Source organism: Cheilinus undulatus, linkage group 5 (genome assembly GCF_018320785.1).
Source record: "Cheilinus undulatus linkage group 5, ASM1832078v1, whole genome shotgun sequence".
Lineage (NCBI taxonomy): Eukaryota > Metazoa > Chordata > Actinopteri > Labriformes > Labridae > Cheilinus > Cheilinus undulatus.
The window spans coordinates 36,244,616-36,265,890 of record NC_054869.1 but is presented as its reverse complement, the minus strand read 5'-3'; the positions used below and the strand labels follow the sequence as shown (position 1 = coordinate 36,265,890).

The 21,275-nt window shown below is 36.6% G+C and overlaps 1 protein-coding gene across 2 annotated transcripts in view; it reads left to right on the top strand.

Annotated features, from left to right (window-relative positions):
• Positions 1–21,275, top strand: part of cbwd (COBW domain containing) — a 40,867-nt gene that overhangs the window by 10,030 nt on the left and 9,562 nt on the right. For both annotated transcript variants that reach the window (XM_041787951.1, XM_041787950.1), the window contains exons 8-12: positions 60–106; positions 2,953–3,039; positions 4,557–4,601; positions 5,208–5,264; positions 11,406–11,457. In XM_041787951.1, the coding sequence (XP_041643885.1) occupies positions 60–106; positions 2,953–3,039; positions 4,557–4,601; positions 5,208–5,264; positions 11,406–11,457 (288 nt within the window). The remainder of the gene's footprint in view (positions 1–59; positions 107–2,952; positions 3,040–4,556; positions 4,602–5,207; positions 5,265–11,405; positions 11,458–21,275) is intronic.

Sequence of the window (21,275 nt, the reverse complement as noted above, 5' to 3'; positions counted from 1 at the left end):
TTCCTGTATCTTGTTTAGCTGAATGTCAAAGGGATGTCTTCTGTTTCTGCTTTCTGTAGCAACTGTCAGAGGAAAAAGCAGATGGACTCATCAATGAAGCTGCCAGGTAGGTTTGCCATGAGTTTTGGAGATATATGCTTTAGAGAGGGATACCGTACTCATTTTACTTTCTTTTTAATAGGTTAACAAAAAGTTAAAGCCTGACAAATTATGAGAATTATATATATTGCTAAGTGATATGTTTACTTGGTGGCAAAGGATAATTAGCCATTTCCTCCTTCTCAAGTCTTATGCTAAGCTAAATTACTTTATTTTCATTTCATATTGTTTGTTTCTGAAAATCTTTAGTGTTTTTCATCAAAAAGAAGATTCTTTACAACTTCTACGCATTCTATGTCAAAAAGGAGCAGAGAAAAGAAATATCTTTACGTGGACCTCGTTCAAAATCCTTGTGAGCAGTAGAAATAGATGATTAGTCTACAATTACTGTGCAAGCAATATTACACCAACATTTAAAGGAAATAAAGCAGAATTGTATCAGTCACACTAACATGTTCATATGCATTTGAAAAGTCCAGTTTAAGTCTACCACAGTATAATCAGTCCCTCCAGGAAGTTGCAGTGTCACATTCACAACTTTTAGCTCAACTAAAACCAATCCCACCTCTGCACAGCTCTGCTGTTTTGTCATATCACTACAACTTTTCCAGACTTTCACTCCAATCACATTAGTGACTGTCTCCCAGTCCCAGCCCCACGCATCACTATTAACAGGTGCATCTGAAAAATTAGAATATCATGTAAAAGTTCCTTTTTCCCCGCGATGTTCCTCGAAAAGTGAAATTTCGTCTCATACATTTTGAATGAAACACAAGATACTTGTGCCCTATAAAGAGGATCAGCGCTCAGTGAAGAAATCCCCTAAAAAATTTCTAATCTTGATGATTACTTCTTAACGCTCAAAAAAATTTAAAAAATCTTGAAGAGACTGATATATCTTTTTAAACACTGTGTAAACATACTGACTACCCTTCCCTATTAGTTAAAAACACTCCGCTTGCCAATTACATAAAGGCAAATAAGTCTTATTTTAAAAACAAATCATCCTGTAAAGAGCTCAACAGGGGGACTCAAGCAAGAGAATTACTCACCTGCTTAAAAGTCATCTGTGCAAACTGATTCCCAAACTTAAATTTTGTCCTGCTCCTCATCCTCTAAGTTAAACAGAAAATGTTTGACTATTAATACTCTGCTTTTTGCCCTGTACATTCTTATGAGTGTCTGTAATTTGAATTAATCTCTAAGATTCAGTCATGCAGTCTCTAGCTTGCTCTCTGCAATCCACATTATTTTGTAATATAATGGTTATATAATGTGCTCATGTGCATGTTGACCTGACTTGACATCAGTAGTAAAGCTATGGTAAAATATTTAAACAATACTGAATCTCCATTGTGTTGTCATTTAACTCAAACTTTTCTGTAGTCGATATTTTTAGATACTTTTATTTTTAAATGTACTATATGAGCTTTCCATATTTATCACCCATAAAAATCAGACACTTCATCTTTAGACAGCCAAACTACTAGTATCAGTATTATAATCCTTATTACAGAGTGTTCAACAAAAAAATAAGAGGGTGGTGTGTTATCAACATAAAGCTGTTAGGAATTGTTTCTTGAAATGCCAAACATCTCCTTAAAGAATAACAAAGCAGTCAGTGTCCACCTCTCCAGGTCTCATAAAGTGCTGTTGACGTTACTCTTTGCCACCCGCCTGTCTGTCTCCCCGGGCGTCTCTCTGTGTGTTTGTCTCTTCCAGCAGCTGTGTGGTCATGTTGTTGTTGAACAAATACACTGATGGAGAAAGACCAGTTGCATGACCCTTTGCATTCTGTCTCATTGTTTGTGTTTTCACCTCTAAACTAAACATCGCTCCACTCCCATTTGAGTTTGGCATGTTTCGCCCACTGCCACCCACGAAAACTCACACATGGAAACATGTAGAGTTTATAAATGAAAACCCTGGATTTATTCATTTCAAGTACAAACTAAGGTTGTCAAACTTTAAAAACTTTGATGCTTAAATACTAAATCTTGTGTCTACTAAATCTCAGTGGTGGTCCAGACGTATGAACAGGTTGGCAAATACTGACATTTCTCAACTTCTTTTGGTGTCTCTTAAAGACACAAAAGTTATTTTATGTCTCTCACAGAGACCCAGCAGAGGTACAATACCTGTTTGAATTTATGCAATTTACACAGTGGTCAGGAGTCTGTTTGCAATTTTCAAGCATTGAAATCAAGAAATTACCCAGTATTGGGTGCCAAGTACTTCAGTTTTTTCCACTACTGAACAGATGCCAATATTGTATGATTTTTACTTTGTATCAAAATTTAATTCTGGCATCATGTTAATCTTATTAGAAGCAAGCGAAGAATGAAGGTGGCTAAGTATTTCTTGATACTATGTAAGAGATTGGGCCTGATTTAAGAATAGAAGTGTTAATCCAACTTGATCTCATTTTAAATTTTCCATCATTTATCTTGTGCATTCGAGCACAGCTGAAAGCTGTTTGCTAACTGACATTAAATAACAAAAGATAAACCATCAATGTCAGGTTACAGAACTTTTATGTTACAGACATTTTTTACTTGACATTGTTGAGGAAACTGGCTCATATCTTGAGTTAAAGCCACCAGGAGTGTGATTCTACCTTGTTAAAGGCCGTTTTTAGCATCAAATAACAAGCAAAGACATGATCCAACTGTGATAATATTAGTCACTTAAATTGTTGCCAGTGACTTTCAAATAGTAGATCTACTAGAACCCCCCCTACAGGTCAAAATACCTTATTTGATTTTTTGTGCATTTTCTTGTCTTGTTTGCTTTTTGTTGTACAGATTTTGTGGCTAATGAGAAAAAATCCACATACATGTACTGTATTTCCAGACAGATTGCTGTCGCTGACTTGACCATCATCAACAAGACGGACCTGGTGAATGAGGAGGAACTCACTGTGACCCGAGATGCTGTCAGGTCAGCATTACAGATTTTTGAAATTTTAAGGCTAATTGGACTGAACTCTAAATGTAGTTAAAACCTAACCACAGTCAGAGCATCCACACAGAAACAGTTGTAATCCTGTACATCTCTCCTTTATTTTATAGATCCATCTCCAAAAAAGTGAACATTGTGTGAAATGAAAAGAAAACAGGATGGGATGATTTGCAAAACATTGAATCCCCATATTTGATTTAAAAAAACAAAAGAAAGAGAAAACACATACAAAGTTTAAACAGAGAAAACATTCTTAAAGAAATGTTAACATGACATGGTAACATGAAAGGGTGTAAAAAGAGCTTCTTAGAGAAGGCTGAGTCTATCTGAAGCAGATTTTTACTGATATCTGTTATGCTGATAGCTCCAGGCTCAATTAAGCTGATACTGATACTCTATATGGACAAAAGTATTTGGCCAAAGCGGTGAACTTTGAATGCCGGGAGAATGTTACCTGCCTGACTGCATTATGCCAACTGTGAAGTTTGGCGGAGGAGGGATAATAGTATGGAGCTGTTTTTCAGGGTTTAGGCTAGGCCCCTTATCTGAAGTGAAGGGCAATCTTAATGCTTCAGCCTACCAAGATATTTTTGACAATGCTATGCCTCTAACTTAGTGGCAACAGTTTGGTAAAGGCCCTTTTCTATTCCAACATGACTGCGCCCCAGTACACAAATCAAGGATTATAAAGTCATGGTTTGATGAGTTTGGTGTGGAAGACCTTGACTCGCCCACACAGAGCCCTGACCTCAACCCTTTGAGCACCTTTGGGATGAACTGGAGCGGAGATTGCAAGCCAGGTCTTCTGGTCCAACATCAGGCCTCACCTCATAAACACTGTACAGAATGAATGGGCAAAAATCCCAAAGAAACACTCCAAAATCTTGTGGAAAGCCTTCCAAGATGAGTGGAAGCTGTAGCTGCAAAGGGGTGGGCAGCTCCTTATTAAAATACATATATTTGAATACAATGTCATTAGAGTCTCTGCTGGTGTAATGGTCACTTGTCTAGAAAATTTTCTCCATATAGTGTACATCAGCCAATTTATGGGGTGTAAATATCTGCAGAAATGTTCATATCCATGATTTTATTCCAATGATATCCTGAACCCCTTATCACAAGTAAGAATTGAATAGGTTTCTGCTCTATGAAAGACTGAGCTGAAAATTGTTCTACATTTCATAATGCCATTGAAAGATACAAAAAATATGAGGGGCAAAATAGAAAACCGCTACTGACTGGTAATGGTCTCGGGCTCTGAGACAGAACTGCATTAAAAACAGACTTGATTGTGCCATGGGCATCAGTGTGTTATTTACAGACAACAGCTCTGTGGGAATGGGTTGTAGATCTTTGTTTTTCATGTATCTTCTTCATATTTAGCCCCCGTCTGAGACTGAACAAAGAATTAATTTGAAAGGAACAATCATAAAGGGTGCCAGAGAACTAGCTCTGTTCATTATCTAACTATCAATCTCTCCTTTCTTCCACTTCAGATCTATAAATGGCCTTGTTAAGATCGTTGAAACCCAGAGATCAAGGTGAGTCTCTTTTTTTGTTCCAGGTTCTTTGCTTTTTTTAGGGAACAGATGAACTCCACGTGCTGCTGCCGCTCAGATCTTTATATCAAAGATAAAACGGTTCAGGCCTGACATTGCTCGACCCACACACATATACATACACAAACTGCTGCACCCTGAGTAAACATCAGGCCTGCCACGGTGTCCAGTTACCCACAAGTCTTTGCTCTCTGACCCTGGGTCTCCAAGCCTTCATGGTTGCATATTTGTGAATGTGCACCAGTATGTGTGTATATGCACCCTCTGTGTGAGCATGTTGTGTGTTATTGGACCCAGGTAGCATATGGCTAACACAAGCAGCGTGTATCAAAGGTTTAGGTGCGTTTTGGATCCCTGCAGGGTTCAGAGCGGGGTGAACAGATGAAAGAAACCGTGCTGCGAGGGGTTAATCGCAAAAACAACCCCACAACTTTTAACTCGAGACAGTTCACTTGGTCAGCCTTAATGTTAGTTTTAGGAAGCTTGTGGCAACAGCTTATACTTATTATAAGATTTATTACTTGCTAATATGTTGTTCAGTTTTTTTAAACATGATTTAAAAAGTGAAATAGTGGTCTTCTTTCACAGGGTGGATCTCTCTGAAGTGCTCGATCTGCATTCCTTTGACAGTAAAGATGGAGTAAAGTAAGTTGGTTTGTCTTATTTAATGTACATGTTTCATAATAACACATGATTTTTGATATCCATCTTCCTGAAGAATGTATTGTAACAATGTTAACAATGTTTGTATTGTTTTTATATATAAGCTTTCTTAAATTAAGATTAAAAGGGATAGAAAAATGAGATAAGGAATTTCAACCAGTTATGACATGGCCTAAAATTTATACTAAAGCTTTTGTGCTACAAAAACCATTTAAACTGAAGATTTTGTATTCCTTAATATTATTTTATGACTTTAAATGCTGTGATGGGGTAGGTGTGTGATGAATTTAGTTGCAGAAACAGCATTGTCTACAGATCCCACAGCCCAAGAGTCATGGTGAGTTATTAGAATTACTGTGTGAAGAAGCAGGATCTGATTTTTTTTTCTCAATTTTTGTCAAATCACACATCTCATTAGTGGACTGGACAAGATTACCACTTTGTCTTAAGGGGGCGCCAAAATCAACACATTTAAAATAATTCTCTCTGTAGCTTTAAAGTCAATATGTTTTACATACACAATTAAATCAAGTTTTGGCTAAAATTTGATTAAGCCATTTAACTGTCCTTGATCCAGTATACAAGCATGGGGGAGGAATGAATTTATTTATAGAAATACACTATATGGACAACAGTATTTGTTCAACTGACCATTACACCAACAAGGACTGCGATGACATTGTCTTAAAATATATTTACCTTAATATGAAGTCATACCAGTCTCCACTCTTCTTGAAAAGCTTTCCACAAGATTTTGGAGTGTTTCTTTGGAAATTTGTGCCCATTCATTCTGTAGAGCATTTATGAGGTTAGGCACTAATGTTGGACGAGAAAACCTGGCTTGCAATCTCCGCTCCAGTTCATCCCAAAGGTGCTCGATGGGTTGAGGTCAGGGCTCTGTGTGGGCCAGTCAAGTTCTTTCACACTGAACACATCAAACCATGTCTTTATAATCCTTGCTTTGTGCACTGGGGTACAGTCATGTTGGAAGAGAAAAGGGCCTTTACCAAGCTGTTGCCACTAAGTTGGAAGCATTGTCCAATATGTTTTGGTATGCTGAAGCAATAAGATTGCCTTTCACTGGAGATAAGGAGCCTAGCCTGAACCCTGGAAAACAGCCCTATACTATTATCCCTCTTCCACCAGACTTCAGAGTTTAGAGTCAGGCAGGTAACATTCTCCTGACATCCACCAAACCCAGACACACCCATCTGACTGCCAAACAAGAAACTTGATTCGTCATGCCACAGAACACATTTCCACTGCTCCACAGTCCAGTGATTTTGCCTTACACCACTCCATCCAATTCTTGGCGTTGGACTTGGTGATGTTAGGCTTGCATGCAGCTGCTCAGCCATGGAAACCAATTCGATGATGCTTCCACATAGTTATTGTGCTTACATGAATGTCAGTGGAAGTTCAGAACTCTTCAGCTGTGGAAACAGCAGAGCGTTGGTGACTTTCATGCACCATGTGCCTTAGCAATTGTTGACCCCTCTCTATTTATTTTGCACCTTCTTTCACTGCATGGCTGAGTTGCTGTTATTTCTAAATGCTTCCACTTTCTAAGAATATCACTAACAGTTGACTGTGGAATATCCAGCAGGGATGACGTTTTACTAACTGTCTTTTTGTAAAGACATCCATCACAGTACCACGCTTGAAGTCACTGAGCTCTTCAGAACAGTCCATTTTGTGGATCAATGGTACTTGATTTTATACACCTGTGGCAACAAGTCTGATTGAAACACCTGAATTCAGTAATTCACAGATTCACAGGTGTAGCCAAATACTTATGTACATGTAGTGTATGTTGGACCCTCTTCAGGTTGACCTATTTCATTAAATACCAAACAGTGATAAACAATCCAGCTAGCTGCAGTGGTGAATGACTCTTTCAGCTGGATTAACATCAACTGTGTCTCCCCTTTACTGTGTGGTTCCCACTGTAGCTAGCATTCATCATATTGATAGCTTCATCTTGTTTGTTACTCATGTATGCTGTTCATTTTCTTGCACAGGATCTACAGAGCATGCACATAGCACTTAGACTAGTTTTAGGCGGATTGAGTTGACGACTTACTCATGCAGGAAAATCAAGAAAATTGTTGGTCTGACTTTAAGAAATTCAACTTAGTACAATTTCAGTCAGATCTTACTCCATGAATCAACCTTTTTGACACTGTTAACATACTAAATCTGGCATCTTGACATGTTTCTTTATCTTCAAATTTACAATATTTTCCTGTAAATAGACTGAGAGGAGGCTTAATTTGTTTGAGGAAACCACATTAATTGGTAATGAAAAATGTAACTCAAACACTCATACTAATGTAGTCAAAGAAAATCTCACAAGTAATAGAAATCTAAGACCTAGAAAATAAAGCCATGTAAATGGTATGACGTGGGGAATCTCTTGTCGTCTCTTGATGTCATTTTTAAGTGACTGTTTCGATTGCGGCAAAATAAATTAGAGGAAACTTTGAAAAGCCTGACATTACATCCTAAGAAATAAAATCTTTGGCATTCTGCCATGGAAATATTACTCAACATTGTGCAGACTCTTACTACTATTATCTCTCTCATTTTGGAAATGCTGTAATGAAATTTATTGTCCATGATATCCTCTATATTCCTTGTTTGCAACTTGCAATTTGCAAGACCTGGAAAGAGCTATAAAATTCACTGGTGTGGCATTTCCAGGTGTATTTTATTTCACAGAAAAATTAGTTTAAGTTGCTTTAAGTCCCTTGTTGGAGAGCTAACCAAAACAAATTCAAAATCCCATGGACTTTGAGACAATGGAACAGAAATGGCCAACTCTAGAACTTATTCCTGCACCACTCTTTCATTTGGTACAAAAAGGTTAGCTTGCAGTGCAGTTGTAAATAACTATCATGTTGAATTTTAGAACAAAGTTGATGAACTTATTTAGACGTCACTGCTGGCCTTTGTTGCTCTTCCGTCTGAGCTGTGCACCCAGCGGTCTTTGATACTGTTGCTCGCCATGTTTCTCTCTAATTAACAGACTCTTTTATTGAGCGCTCCCGTGTTACTCAGCAGGGTGGTCATCATATTGTATCCCCTGTAGAATGTCATTCTCATGAATAGAGTCAGTGTTCATCCTTTCATGTGAATGAAACGGGCTGCAGTGTTAAATCTCTCTTACATGCCCTCAGTCAGTGTCTCTGCGACCAGCTGCAGAGGATTAGAGCTGTGTGTGTCCACCGGCTCCCGAGGAGTCCCTCTTGTCCCAACAGATAGCTCCTTTCCCACTGCCTTTGAGAGTCTGAGTCCCTCCTCCCCCCTCCATCCAACGCGGGCTGTTTGAAGCGGCCCCCCGCCGCTCCGCCTGTGTGGTACTAACAGCACGCAGGGCTCAAGCTGCTGGACACAACATTTAGCCTCCTTGTGAGGTCAGGGAAGATGGGGGAGGATGAGGGAGTGATGGGGAGAACAAGGGCTGTAGTTTGTTTGGGGGTGGTGGTAAATGTTTTGTAGGGTTTAATTGCCATTTCTAAAGTTTTCACAAGTCCATTCAGAGCTGTGTCATTAAGCACTGATACAGCAAGAGGAATATGTTTCAATGGCATAAAACACAAGGGCAGATACTGAAAAGTCTGGTTTTCTTAAGCAGAGAAGAAATAGAAGAGACAAGAAGCAAAAATAATCTTAAAACTTGACTTCTTAATGAACACTTTAAAAGCAAAGACAATTAAAATCTGAAAGATATCCTAACACAAAATCCTCTCAGTGGGATTAATCTATTCAGTTAAAAATCCAAGTGGCTGGTGCATTATAACTAAAAGCTGATCTTCCTAATGCTGTGTGAATTTTGGGAAAATAAGCTTGCCATTTTTTTTTCTGTATTCAAATTAACAAAATTAATCCTTGTTCTATCAGTGCAGAGCAGAGTTTTTGTTTTAGTTTTTTTTGATACAGTCATGTTAAAGTTTTAATCCTAGAAAAGGCTGAAACGCACGCTTCAGCTCATGGTTTCCTCCTTATTAAACCAATCTCAGCATATCTTTGAAAGTCCATGATTGTTTGCACAATCTGTATATGTAAACAAAGTCTTAAAGACACTTTTTTAGAGTCAAAAGTGTGCTATTATCACTCATCATAATGTTGGCATGAACTGGTGTCAGTAGCAGATGTTTATCTGTTGTGTTTTATCAATTTAAAGCTGGCGTTTAGCACACCAGACAGCTGATTCAGAGAAGAAATTAATAATGAGCAGAAGATGTGACCTGTTGGACAAACTCTAATCTGTATTTTGTTTTTCAAACATAAGTGAAAATGTTGGCACAGTGGGAGTCCTACACCAAGAGCAGTAACTTTTATATGTCATTATCTGGCAGCTTAATGTGCGGCACAGCACTTGGATTCCAAGTCAAATTTCCCTTAGGGGACGATGAAGTCTATCGCATTGTATCGTTTCATATCATATTGTATTTTATCGTATCCCATCCCTTCGTATTGTATCGTATCATCATTAAAAACAGGGATCGTCCATCGGCTAAATTATTAAATACATTAGTATCGGCATCGACCCTGATTTGGTTGGTGCATCTCTAGTTGTAAAACAACCCATACCTTGTCTCAGGCCTGCCCACAGAGTTGGCTGGGCCCCTGAGAAACTCAGTGAAGGGGCCCTCCCCAGTTGTGATTTATTGATGATATCAATGCATGTGTGTTGGATCAGGAGCATTGGTGCGAGCGACCTGGCAAACAGTTACCTCATTATGGAGCTGAAAAAATTTTCAAGCTTTTATTGGGTTCTGATGTTTAATTTATTCAATGACATGTTTTAACACCTTTTCATCACTGTTTCTGCACATTTTTGCCAAATTTATTTCCCCATTCATGACACTTTTTCCTCTTTTTACCAATTTTTGCCTCTTTTAACCTTTTTTCTACTTTTAACCTTTTTCATTACTTTAGTTACCCATTTTTGCCACTTTTTAATGGCTTTTCACCATTTTCTGCCCATTTTTGCCTTTTGAACCCACTTTGACAGTTTTTGCCTTTATTTCACAATTATTTAATGATTCCCTTAATGTTGTTTTAGTTCCTCCTACTTTATTCTGTGGTATACTGACGTTTGTGCACATCAAGGCTTATCTGTGAAGTCTGACATTATTTTACTGATTTAGTCACAGTGCCCAACCACATTGTTAACATTACAAATAAAACTCATTTTTTTTAAGAAAAGGGGTACACATTTTTGAAAATGCTGTATTGTACTACAGTATGAATGAATTTATTTTTTGGTTGTTTTGATAGGAGTTGTTATTAGACAATTTGAATATTGTCTTGGTTATCACAGCTTAAATTACAATGGACTGTGGTTTTGCTGACTTCCATGGGCCCCTCATTTGGCTGGGTTCTAGAAAGCTCTCCCCTCCTTCCCCCCTTGTGTGTGGCCTTGCCTTGTCTAAACCTATAAAATAACCAAAAATAATACAAAATAATAAGTCCAGAAAGATTCTAAGAAATAATAAGTCAAAGATGGTTATGGTTTTTTAATTTTTCTGCAGTATTTGCATTAACAGCTTGACAGAGGACATCAAGTTCCTATATGTAGCTCTAGCCATGAAACAGCGTGCAAAACTAAAGGTGTATAGTAGCACAGATGAAACGCATTGGTTCAAGAGCTTTTTCAAGTATGAGCAACTGTTATGAGCTGAGGACTGAAACAGATATCTGCTGTTTGCACCTGTGAAACTTTTTTTTTTTTACAGAAAAGCTGTTAGATGGTATTAAATACCTATATCTTGTCTGAATCCACGTTATAAATGAAACCAATTCAGGACAGCAATTTTTAAAAAATCTTAATTTATTCTGTAATATTTACATAAACAGCTGTAGAAAGGTTTTTAATAATGTAAATACTCTGACTAGTTTATCATGAAACAGTGTGCAAAAGATCAATGATTGGTGTCATAAATTGCATGCATTTGTTTTTAATTTTGCATCAAATCATTTTAAATATTACATTCAATATGACTGAATTCAGTTAAGGAAGGACAGTTAAAGTGTTTTTATTTAGAGATCAAGTTGAAATAAGTTGTTATCTTGAAAAAAAACCCTGTAATGATGTCTGATCTCTCTCCTCTAAAGTCTGGCTGAGAAGCTCCAACTTGTGAAGTCTACAAGACCTCATCTAGATAAGGTATTGATTTCATTCTCCTTTGTTTCTTACTGTCTTTTATTTATTCCCTGCCGATACTCATCCTCTGTGCCTCTCTTGTGGTTCTCCTTGTTTTGTTTGCTAATTTATTTCAACACATCATTTCCTCCAGGATACAGAGGGGCTGCATTTAGCTCAGGGCTAACACTGTGCTCTGCATTCCCCCAGGCTGTGACACTGGAGTGAAAACTCCCTCCCTGCTCTTGGTTTTTTGTGTGGGGATCAACTTGAGGCTTTTGATGTTTTCTTGTTACAGTCTGCGTCATACACCGCAGCATAAACCTTCAGTAGACTGGGCTCGCAGTGTTGGCTAGACTGGTGAGAGTCTTGGCTGCCTGTTATGGCTTTACAGTTGTTTGAACTGAATCCAGATGCTATAAAATGGCATATAAAGCCTCAGGTTGCCACTACACCAGAATTTTAAACTTTACGACACAAATTAACAAAGACAAAACAGGCATTACAAAAGCCCTAAATTAATCTTGAAAGGATAAATGTTAGATAAAAACCCAATGTAGCAGACGCTACAAAGAATTGGTATTAGATAATATCCATTTTCTTTAAGGGAACTATTCTTCAAGTATTTTTAAACTATATGAGAGTTTTGTTTTTTAGTATAATTTGGAAGTAAAATCCATTCCTGAATTGCTTTATATGTTACTGAGCGCTGAGCTGATATGGTCCTGCATGTGAAACAAATGTGACTTCTTCAATTTTTTTGAGACACCCAAAGGACTTGAGAACATCAGTCGTTGCTGACCTGTTGTTTGCAAAGGCCGTTGCTCTACCACCTTAGCTCATGACAGCTTTGGTTTTAAAATATGGCTGATGAAATGTAGTCTTAAAAGCTATCATACTTCTTGTGCTATTCATGAACAAAATTGTGTTGTTTTTAAAAAGGTGGCATCAAAAAGTATCAAAAAATTGTGTGTTTTAATGGTTAATCCTTTGATACTGATGTTGTTGTATATGATGAAAAGTGGCACAGTTTATAAAAACGTACAACTTTTAACCATAAATCATAGCCTTTTACTTTTTTTTCCCCCTCTGGAAGCCAGTCATTTTGCCATTCCACTGATGCTATTCAAACCTTCGTAGCCCTCACAGAAGTTTCACTTGCACTGCTGAAACATAGTTGACTGTCCCAGGTCTTTAAAGATTAAATACGCAACAGTACTTCCGATATAGAACGTCTATTCATTTTTATCATTTCTGCTACTGGTGGCTAATGCTAATCACCATACATACTTTGTGACAAGCTCTGACAACCAATAGCAGGCTATTCCAGCACAGCGTCAAGCTTTGTCAACATGCACCTGACTAAGAATAGCAGCAACACACAGTTTCAACAACACATGCACTCAAACTCATACGATGCACAATAAATGTGAACAATAAAAAAAAAAGTCATCAAATCATTGAATCATTCAATAATAAATCATCAATTAAACTGTGGCATTCATACAAGACGGGGCCTGAATAGCTCATAATGGAGAGAAAAAGAGCCAGAAAGCTTGCGATGTGGCCCTCACAAGAACTTTTTTTTGTAAATATGTAAAAAGAATTGTCACAGAATGATTATTTTACACTTTTTGGTCCCCAAGAAATGGGACAAGTTTGTGCAAAAAAGTCTGTTATTATGGTTTCATGTGTCACACATAAAAATCTTTGACTTTTAATTTAGTTTATTTTTGTCTTTTGTCTTCATCATTCCAGAAATTTTCAAACTTGGAAGTGCTGTTGCCCTGGACTGTACACTACAGGGTTGATGTTTGACAAGCTTTTTAAACAAAAAGTCCAGGTGAAAGAGAGTGGTTAGAAAAATATTTAAGGGCTCAGAGGGTTAATAAGAAACAATGATAATTAAAAGCTCTGGTGTACTGAAAGTGTTTTTCCCCAATATCCAGACATCAGCTAGGTCATTTTATTTTCATTAGATATTTAAATGATTTAAAATGATAATTACCTTATCTTAATAATGTTTTAAAGATCATCCATATTTGTGTTCTTAGTGTCTTTACAAAGATATGGCCAGAAAATGATAAATATCCTCCAACTAAAATAAAAAAAAAACCCACAATTTTCAGAAGAAGCGACTCCTAAACTTCTTCACAAGGCACATTCTTATCACTTGAGCAGTATCTAATCATATGTGTTCATTGTTTAAAGCATTTTTTTCATGGTATTTGCTCATGAAAAAAATCATCTCAGCACACAGTTTGTATATTAACATACCTAAACACTGCACTGGCACATTGACTCTTTTTTTGTAACTGCACATTTACACCTGTGATCACTGTTTGTCACATTTACACCTTGCTCTCCAAGCAAATAATGTTTACATATATCTGTTTTTCCATCCATTTTCTACACTGCTTATGCTGTTCAGGGTTGTGGGAGGCTGGAGCCTGTCCCAGCTGTCATTGGGTGAGAGGCATAGAACACCCTGGGCTGGTCTATTTGAGACCTTAAAAGTAATGTTAAGGCAAATTCTTGCATTTATACAATATATGTATATGTACAGTGTCAGAAAAGTATTTGCCCCCTCCCTGATGTCTTTTTTGCAAATTTTTACACACTTAAATGTTTCAGATTAACAAACACATTTTGATTCAAATCAAAGATAACCTGAGTAAGTACAATGTGCAATTTTTAAATGATGATTTCATTTATTAAGGGGAAAAACATCAAAACCTACACTGTAAAAAAAATTCCGTTAAATTTACGGTAAAACGCTGGCAGCTGTGGTTACCAGAGATTTACTGTAAAAATTACGGTGAGAATGTATGAGAAAAAACGGTGGTTTCATTCTACAACTGTAAATATTACAGTTCAAACCTGTTTTTTTTTAACTGTAAATTTCTGTTAAAAAAATACAATATTGTAACCGTTTATACAAGGATTTGCTGTAAAAATAACAGTTATACTGTAACCATATTTACGGTAATTTGCTGTACAACTTACTGTAATTTGATGTAGAAATTACAGCTCTATTACAACATTTTCTACAGGGATTGGCTGTAAAAATAACGATAATGAAACAAACCTGTTTACGGTAAATTACTTTAAAAACACCAGAAATCCTGTAAACCTAAATACAATGTATCTCAGTAATAAAAACAGTAGACCCGTATAATGTTTAACGGTATTTTATTATAACTACTTAAATTTTACAGTAAATTACTGGCAGCTGTGGTTACCAGAAATTTACCGTAAAAAATACAGTACAAAACATGAGAAATTACAGCTGATGTTTGCAGATTTTACAGTAGTAGCTTAATACTGCCTTACTTTAAATTTTACAGTAAATTACCAGCAACTGTGGTTGTACTGTATTTTTTACAGTACAAAACATGTGAAATTTCACATGTAGTTTAGATTTTGTTTAGATTTTTGCAGTAGTGCCCTAATACTCCTACTTTTAACAAAAGATTCAAGCTCTCTGATAAACAATAAGAAACTCTGCAGTTATACGTTTGCAATAAAAAACCTTTCAACACATCTGATAACTTGTCTGTATACTCACAAAGCAGTTTAGATCTTGGAAGAAAAAGCTTGTGTCCATATGTATGACAGGTAGTCCTTGGTGTAATGCATGAAGATGAAACAAAGTCACTTGCCCCTAAATGATTCAAGAGTAATGAGTCCAGTCTTGACTGAAGAAGGCCTTCCACTTGGGAAGCTTCACATGGCCAAGAAACTTCATCTTCTTGAAGACTCGAGCACAGTTCATCAGGTGTTCTACTTTGGACTGGCTCCATCCTCTCTGCAGGAAGTACATATACAAAGCAAAGTCAGAGTGATTCAGTGCTTCAGTTTAATGCCTACACAGATGTAAATTTGAGAAAACTAGGCTCTAATAAGCCATGCTTACAATCAGCACAACAGAATAAAATAAACAGTGTGTACAGTACATACAGATCATTTCTATAATAGAATATGGTGAAGAAACGCAAATGTACCCACAAGTGCCAGCTATTAAGTCAGCAATCACCTAACAACAGCCAATTACTTTTTCCGTTATTGATTATAATGAGACAGTTATGACATATTAATTGCAATTTGCTTTTCCTTTATAGTTTAGAGCTGTGGTGCCCAGGCTTGTATCCACTGAGCTCCCCCCTCCTTCACATATCCAAGAAGATATGGACCCACACAAAAAAGTGACATAGCTATTGCTGTAAAAACTAAACATAAATTTGAATTGATGTCATTATTTAAAGCAGTTTTAATTTTGGCAGATATTTTTAATTTTAGTCTTAGTTTTAGTCTTTAAGTGAAATGAATTTTAGTTTCAGTCACATTTTAGTCATTTCTGTCCATTTAGTTTTAGTCCATAAAAAGTCCTCACATTTTAGGTTTTACTTTTAGTCCAAGCATTTATTGTCTTGCTTACATCTGGTACCAAGTCATAGTGGGATGTTCTCTGCACCCTGCCAAACCTGGGGTCCCTGCTTTCTACAGCTGAGAGACAGAAGAGCTATAGCTGCATTGTTTTTTTTACAGAATTACCCACAGTGGAGAGATATCATTGTTTTTGAATGTCCTTCTAAAACTACTTTTCATTCTAGTCAAAAACTAAACTTAGTTTTTGTCAGTTTTAGTCATCACAGATCTATTTTTGTTAGTCTTAGTCTAGTTTTTGTCATGGAAAACAAAGCTGTCGATGAACATTTTTAGTCATAGTTTTAGTAATTTAAATTAACACTGATTTAAAGCTACACACAATAGCCCAAACCACAAGTGTTAGCAAAAGACCTTGGTATGAACCATTCATAAGGGTTATATTGTGATTTTAGGTAGTTGAACCACAAGATAAATATTTGCAAACTATGCTCTTTATATATATATTTACTTGTAAGACCACCCAAATAAATATAGAATTTGCTTTTACATGTAAATATAATATATAATTTTATATATAATTTCTATATAATTTCCCTTCGGGGATGAATAAAGTTATTATTGTATTGTATTAGGGTAAGCCTACCCATTAAGCCCAGGGACCATTTAAGCCCACTTGCGAATTTGAAGTCAATTTAAAAAAAAAAAAAAGAGGGGCCTGTCTTATGCTATACATTATTTTGTCCAATCACACAATTTCTTAATTATATGTCAGTTTTTGTTTGACACAATCACATTTGTAGATATTGAAAAAGGCCCGCCTACATTTGTGCAGTCTCAAGGAGGCTCAGATAAAGTCGCCTCAAAACTTTGGTGTTTTGGGACCCCTCAGAAAGAACCTCTTTTCAACCATTTTCAGCCACTGACTTGTTAAGTACATTCATATTATGTAATTTGAGAGATTATTGATTTGGTTTTTTTTGTGTATAAACAGGTAGTTTTTTGTAATTTCTTACTATTTAGTTTTATGTGAAAAGATGAGTCATGCTAGCTAGCGTAGCGAGCTAATCACTAGTCAATACATCTAGCCCTACTGACAGATACACTGCTTAATGATTAAAAATGATAAGTACACAAACTAAGTGTTTTCTGATTCATTTTACATAAATCTTACATAAAACTTTGAACAAGAATTCCTTGATAATTCAGAAAGTTTGGCAGAAGAGGAATAACTGTGATGGCAAGTTTTACAGCATATTTAGGCTACAGGCATTTCTTTAAACATTAGTTTAATTTTGGTGAGAACATATTATCTTCATTTCCCTGGTAGTCACTGTAGTACCATTTAAGCCCATCTTATGTGTTTCAATAGAAAAAAAATGAAATTTTGAGCTTTGATAGCTTTTCGCTGTAATCCTGTGTTGGATGTTGTTATACTAACTTCATTAACACGAGTACATCACAGATCACACACTGCCCAGAAGAATTGTTATGTCAGTTAATTTTGCATAATTATTTGTTTATAGTGAGAAAAATGCCAACAAAAAAGAGGAATTACAGCAACTGTCCTAAAATCATCATTGTTACAGCCAAACATTAAATCCAAGTTCAATAAGATATTGTTGATTCACTGTAATGTCATTTAATACTTTTAAAAACAAACACATTTTTTTATTTTGTCAATATTGAATCAAATTTTGTCAATATTAAATAAAATGTTCAATGAAATGTTAAATACTGAAGCCAATGAAAATTAGTCTTAGGCCTACTTAGTCATGTTTGTGGTGGTCCATTGTTACAAGCCAAACATTAAAGCCAAGTTCAAAAAATAAATTGTGTTTAACATGTATAACATGTTACTGAATTAATATATGTTTACTACTTGAAAAATGTAATAATTTTTTAAATTTCTGTCAATAAACGTGGTTGTGGGCTTATTTGGAACACATGTGGGCTTAAATGGTACTTACGTACCAATTAAGGCCATGCCAGACTTTTGACTTTATTCATAACATTTCTTTAATTTGTTCTTTAAAATATGCATAAGTACATAAATATACCTTCAAATGAGGGATTAATCCTTCATTCTAACAAATGATCATGTTTATAAACCATCTTAGTATCTAGGAAAAATACGTGAACTTAGATTTTGGTGGGCCTAATGGGTACACTTACCCTAAATGCTTTGGGGTACAAAAGGATTTTGCTGTAACAAAGATGATGGGTGCTGAATTTTAAATCAATCATAATGAAAACATATGACTCACACAGAAAACTGTATTGGCCCCCATATGGTGTGATCATCAGAACACTGAGAACAAGCTGGACAAAGCAGTGGCATGGCAGTATTCTGGGTATTTCTACATGACTAGATTAATGCAGTGCTTGGTGTAAACTACATAAAATAAACATAAAATGGCTTCATGTTGCTTAAAGAAAGATAAATCTTAAGAATTTACTGAGGTATGTACAAATGCTGTGCAAGGCTTACCATTATTAATCCTTGATAACTGGCGTCTTTTTAGAAGAGTGGAATACCGGAGACAGTATGAAGTAATGGAGTCCTAGTCACTACTAGCAGAAGAAACAGGACCTTAAAAAAGAGTAAGGAAAAATAGAAAGACAAGGTAAAGCACCAAATCATGTCAACTTAGAAGTTTTGAACACTTATGTATGCACTGATTGCAAAGTACTATCCAATTTTTGAATTCACTCAAAAAAGGAGTGGACCCAATCTCTTCTTGTCCCGTGAGCTGAATGTCTTGTCACATCCCTTGTGTTTTGTGGCAGAAGCTTCAGCAGACACAAAAATGCAGACATACATGTAGAGTGATCCAGCTGTTAAGCAGTTATCAGACGGGTGTTGCTGTGTTTATATGTTCTTCTAAAATCAACACTAAGCTGTGAATGGTGCTACCCCCTCCACTTAGAGTGTGTGTTGATCCCACAGCTCTGCGTGTCATCTCGCTCGCCCTTGCGCTTTTTCTGCTCACGACAGTTTTGGTTTAGAAAAAACGCTGCACATCTATTTTTTTTTTGTTTTTTAAATTTGAAAATTTGGATACTATCAAACCTAAAAATCTGAACCAGAATCTTTATTGTCATTGTACACAAGTACAACGAAATTTTGCACAGTTCCATTCAGTGCAATTATTATTACCTCTGCCAAGGAGGTTATGTGATCGGCAGGGTTTGTTAGTTTGTTTGTTGGCAACATAGCCCAAAAAGTCATGGATAGATTCTGATGAAATTTCCAGGAAATGTCAGAAATGGCAAAAGGAAGAACTGTTTTGATTTTGGGACTGATCCAGATCATCGTCTGGATCTAGTTCTTTTTAAAGGACTCTTCACTATTGGGAGATAGGGCTAATGGCGGAGGTCTGCGCTCTCTGAGTGCTTTTCTAGTTTATTATTGCAACTGCTCTGGGATATGTGCTGTTTTTCAGTCTGTTAGTTTTGACTCTTATTGTCCTGAACCGTCTTCCTCAGGATAGCAGTTGTAACAGGTGATTTATAACACAGTTATAAAAATAACTGATATTGTATCATATGATACACACGGCTGGAAGGAAATACAACATTTTGCCAGCATTACACTATACCATATAACTACCTCTAAAGAGGAAAAATTATTACCTCTGTAGGAACTCCTGAGTGGATCCCAATGCTGGTCAATGCATAGCATGAGCTGCCTTGAAGCCTAGCAAGAGGCTCCTGGGAGGATGACAAAAGTAGAAAAGAATTACAAGCAAATCATCCATTACCATCCAAATGAGTCTTTAAAGTGTTTCTGAGATCCACTTACTACAAAAAACAATACATGGGGTAGGCTTTCCACTGATACCCCATCTGGCAAGAATGTTTCAACAAGGCAAAAGAGGTTGTCTTCTTTTTTGTCGAAACAGGAGAGAAGGGGAAACACCATACCCTGTATGTCCTCTGAGCAGCCCTCCAACTGTCCTCTCTGAATCTTGAGCTTTGTGGCATCCTGCAAAAATCAAGTGAGCTATTAAATCTTTAGTGCCATGACACTGACGTGCACATATCCCCATTGTGCATTTAGGAGGTGCTGGAGCAAACAGGTAGTGCCCAGGACCACCACAGTCCACCACCACACTATCCACCTTATTCCTGGGGCCGCTACTGTAAATGTGAATATGGGCGAAACTTCCGGTGCCAAAACGGAAGTAGGCTACATTAAATACATGTATTCAAGTACAGCAACTAACTATAGACACTAACAAAGAACCACAGTTGTTTCAATAGGAATTCTTCTGGAATTTGTAAATATTTATATTTTTGTTATCACATGTTCACATTGTTTGTATTATAAGCTGTAGATAAGTAAATAAGGTGGATACCACATTATTCCTGGGGGTCTACTGTAGCTATGAATGGAAGTGGAACTTCCAGTACAGCAACAGTAATAGCAAAAACATGATTTTTCCAAAGGCTTACTAAAGTGATTTAGTGTCAACAGTGGTTGTTCTGAAATAAATAAATATTTGCTGGAATAAATACTGCTTCATTTTTGTTAAATCAATGAGCTGAAAATTTTTAATCATATTTTCTGTAATGCTCAGTACCTGTTGCTATGTTCATGGTACTAATATTATGACAAAGTTAAATATGTCTCTCACAACATGCTGTCCACTGTCTAAATGCATCAGGGATGTGATTCTTTTAGTATTAATCTATCATTAAATCTTAATACAAAACTTGACATTTACCAAACTGAAGAGCTGGCAACTTGAGTCATGGATAATTTTATAAATATAATTCCCATATTTTAGAGGGATTAGTTTGTAAAATGAGAATTTCAGCAACTCTACAAACTAGAAATGTATCTTTTTATACTGATATAAAGCTAATAAAGTTAGCTAAATATGCCCGTGTATGTTATCTAAAGTAATGTCATCAATTTGAACTCTCCAGTAGAGGCTAGAGAAATAATAATATTATCCGTTTGAGGTTAAGCAGTCTAAGTTTATGTAGTTTGGTATTAAAATTGCTTTAACAGTCACGTTTAGCATCTCGTTTCTATGCAAAGTCCCATTTAGATAGAACGGAGCGGAAGTTGCGCCCATATTCATGGAGGGGTAGGAATAAGCTGGAAAGCCTGCCTCAGGGGACTCTGAACACAGATATGAATATGACTCTGAACACAGATATGAATGTGACTCTGAAGGGGAAAAATCCTTCACCTTAGGTCGCTCTGAAGCATCAGTGCTGCGGCGGGACTCTCACTTTTTGGCTAGGGGACATCACGGTCCTCACGGTCACTCCCACCTCATCTGGAAAACTCCGTCCTTTTTCTTTCCCTCTTCCCTGTGTTCCCAGTACCCAACCGCCCATTTTTTGTGCATTTTTCAAAAGTCTGAAGTGGGCGGAGTTAGCTCTGAGCTTGGGGTTCGCTTATGGACCCCAACACAGCAAGTGTTAAACGTTCTCCACGC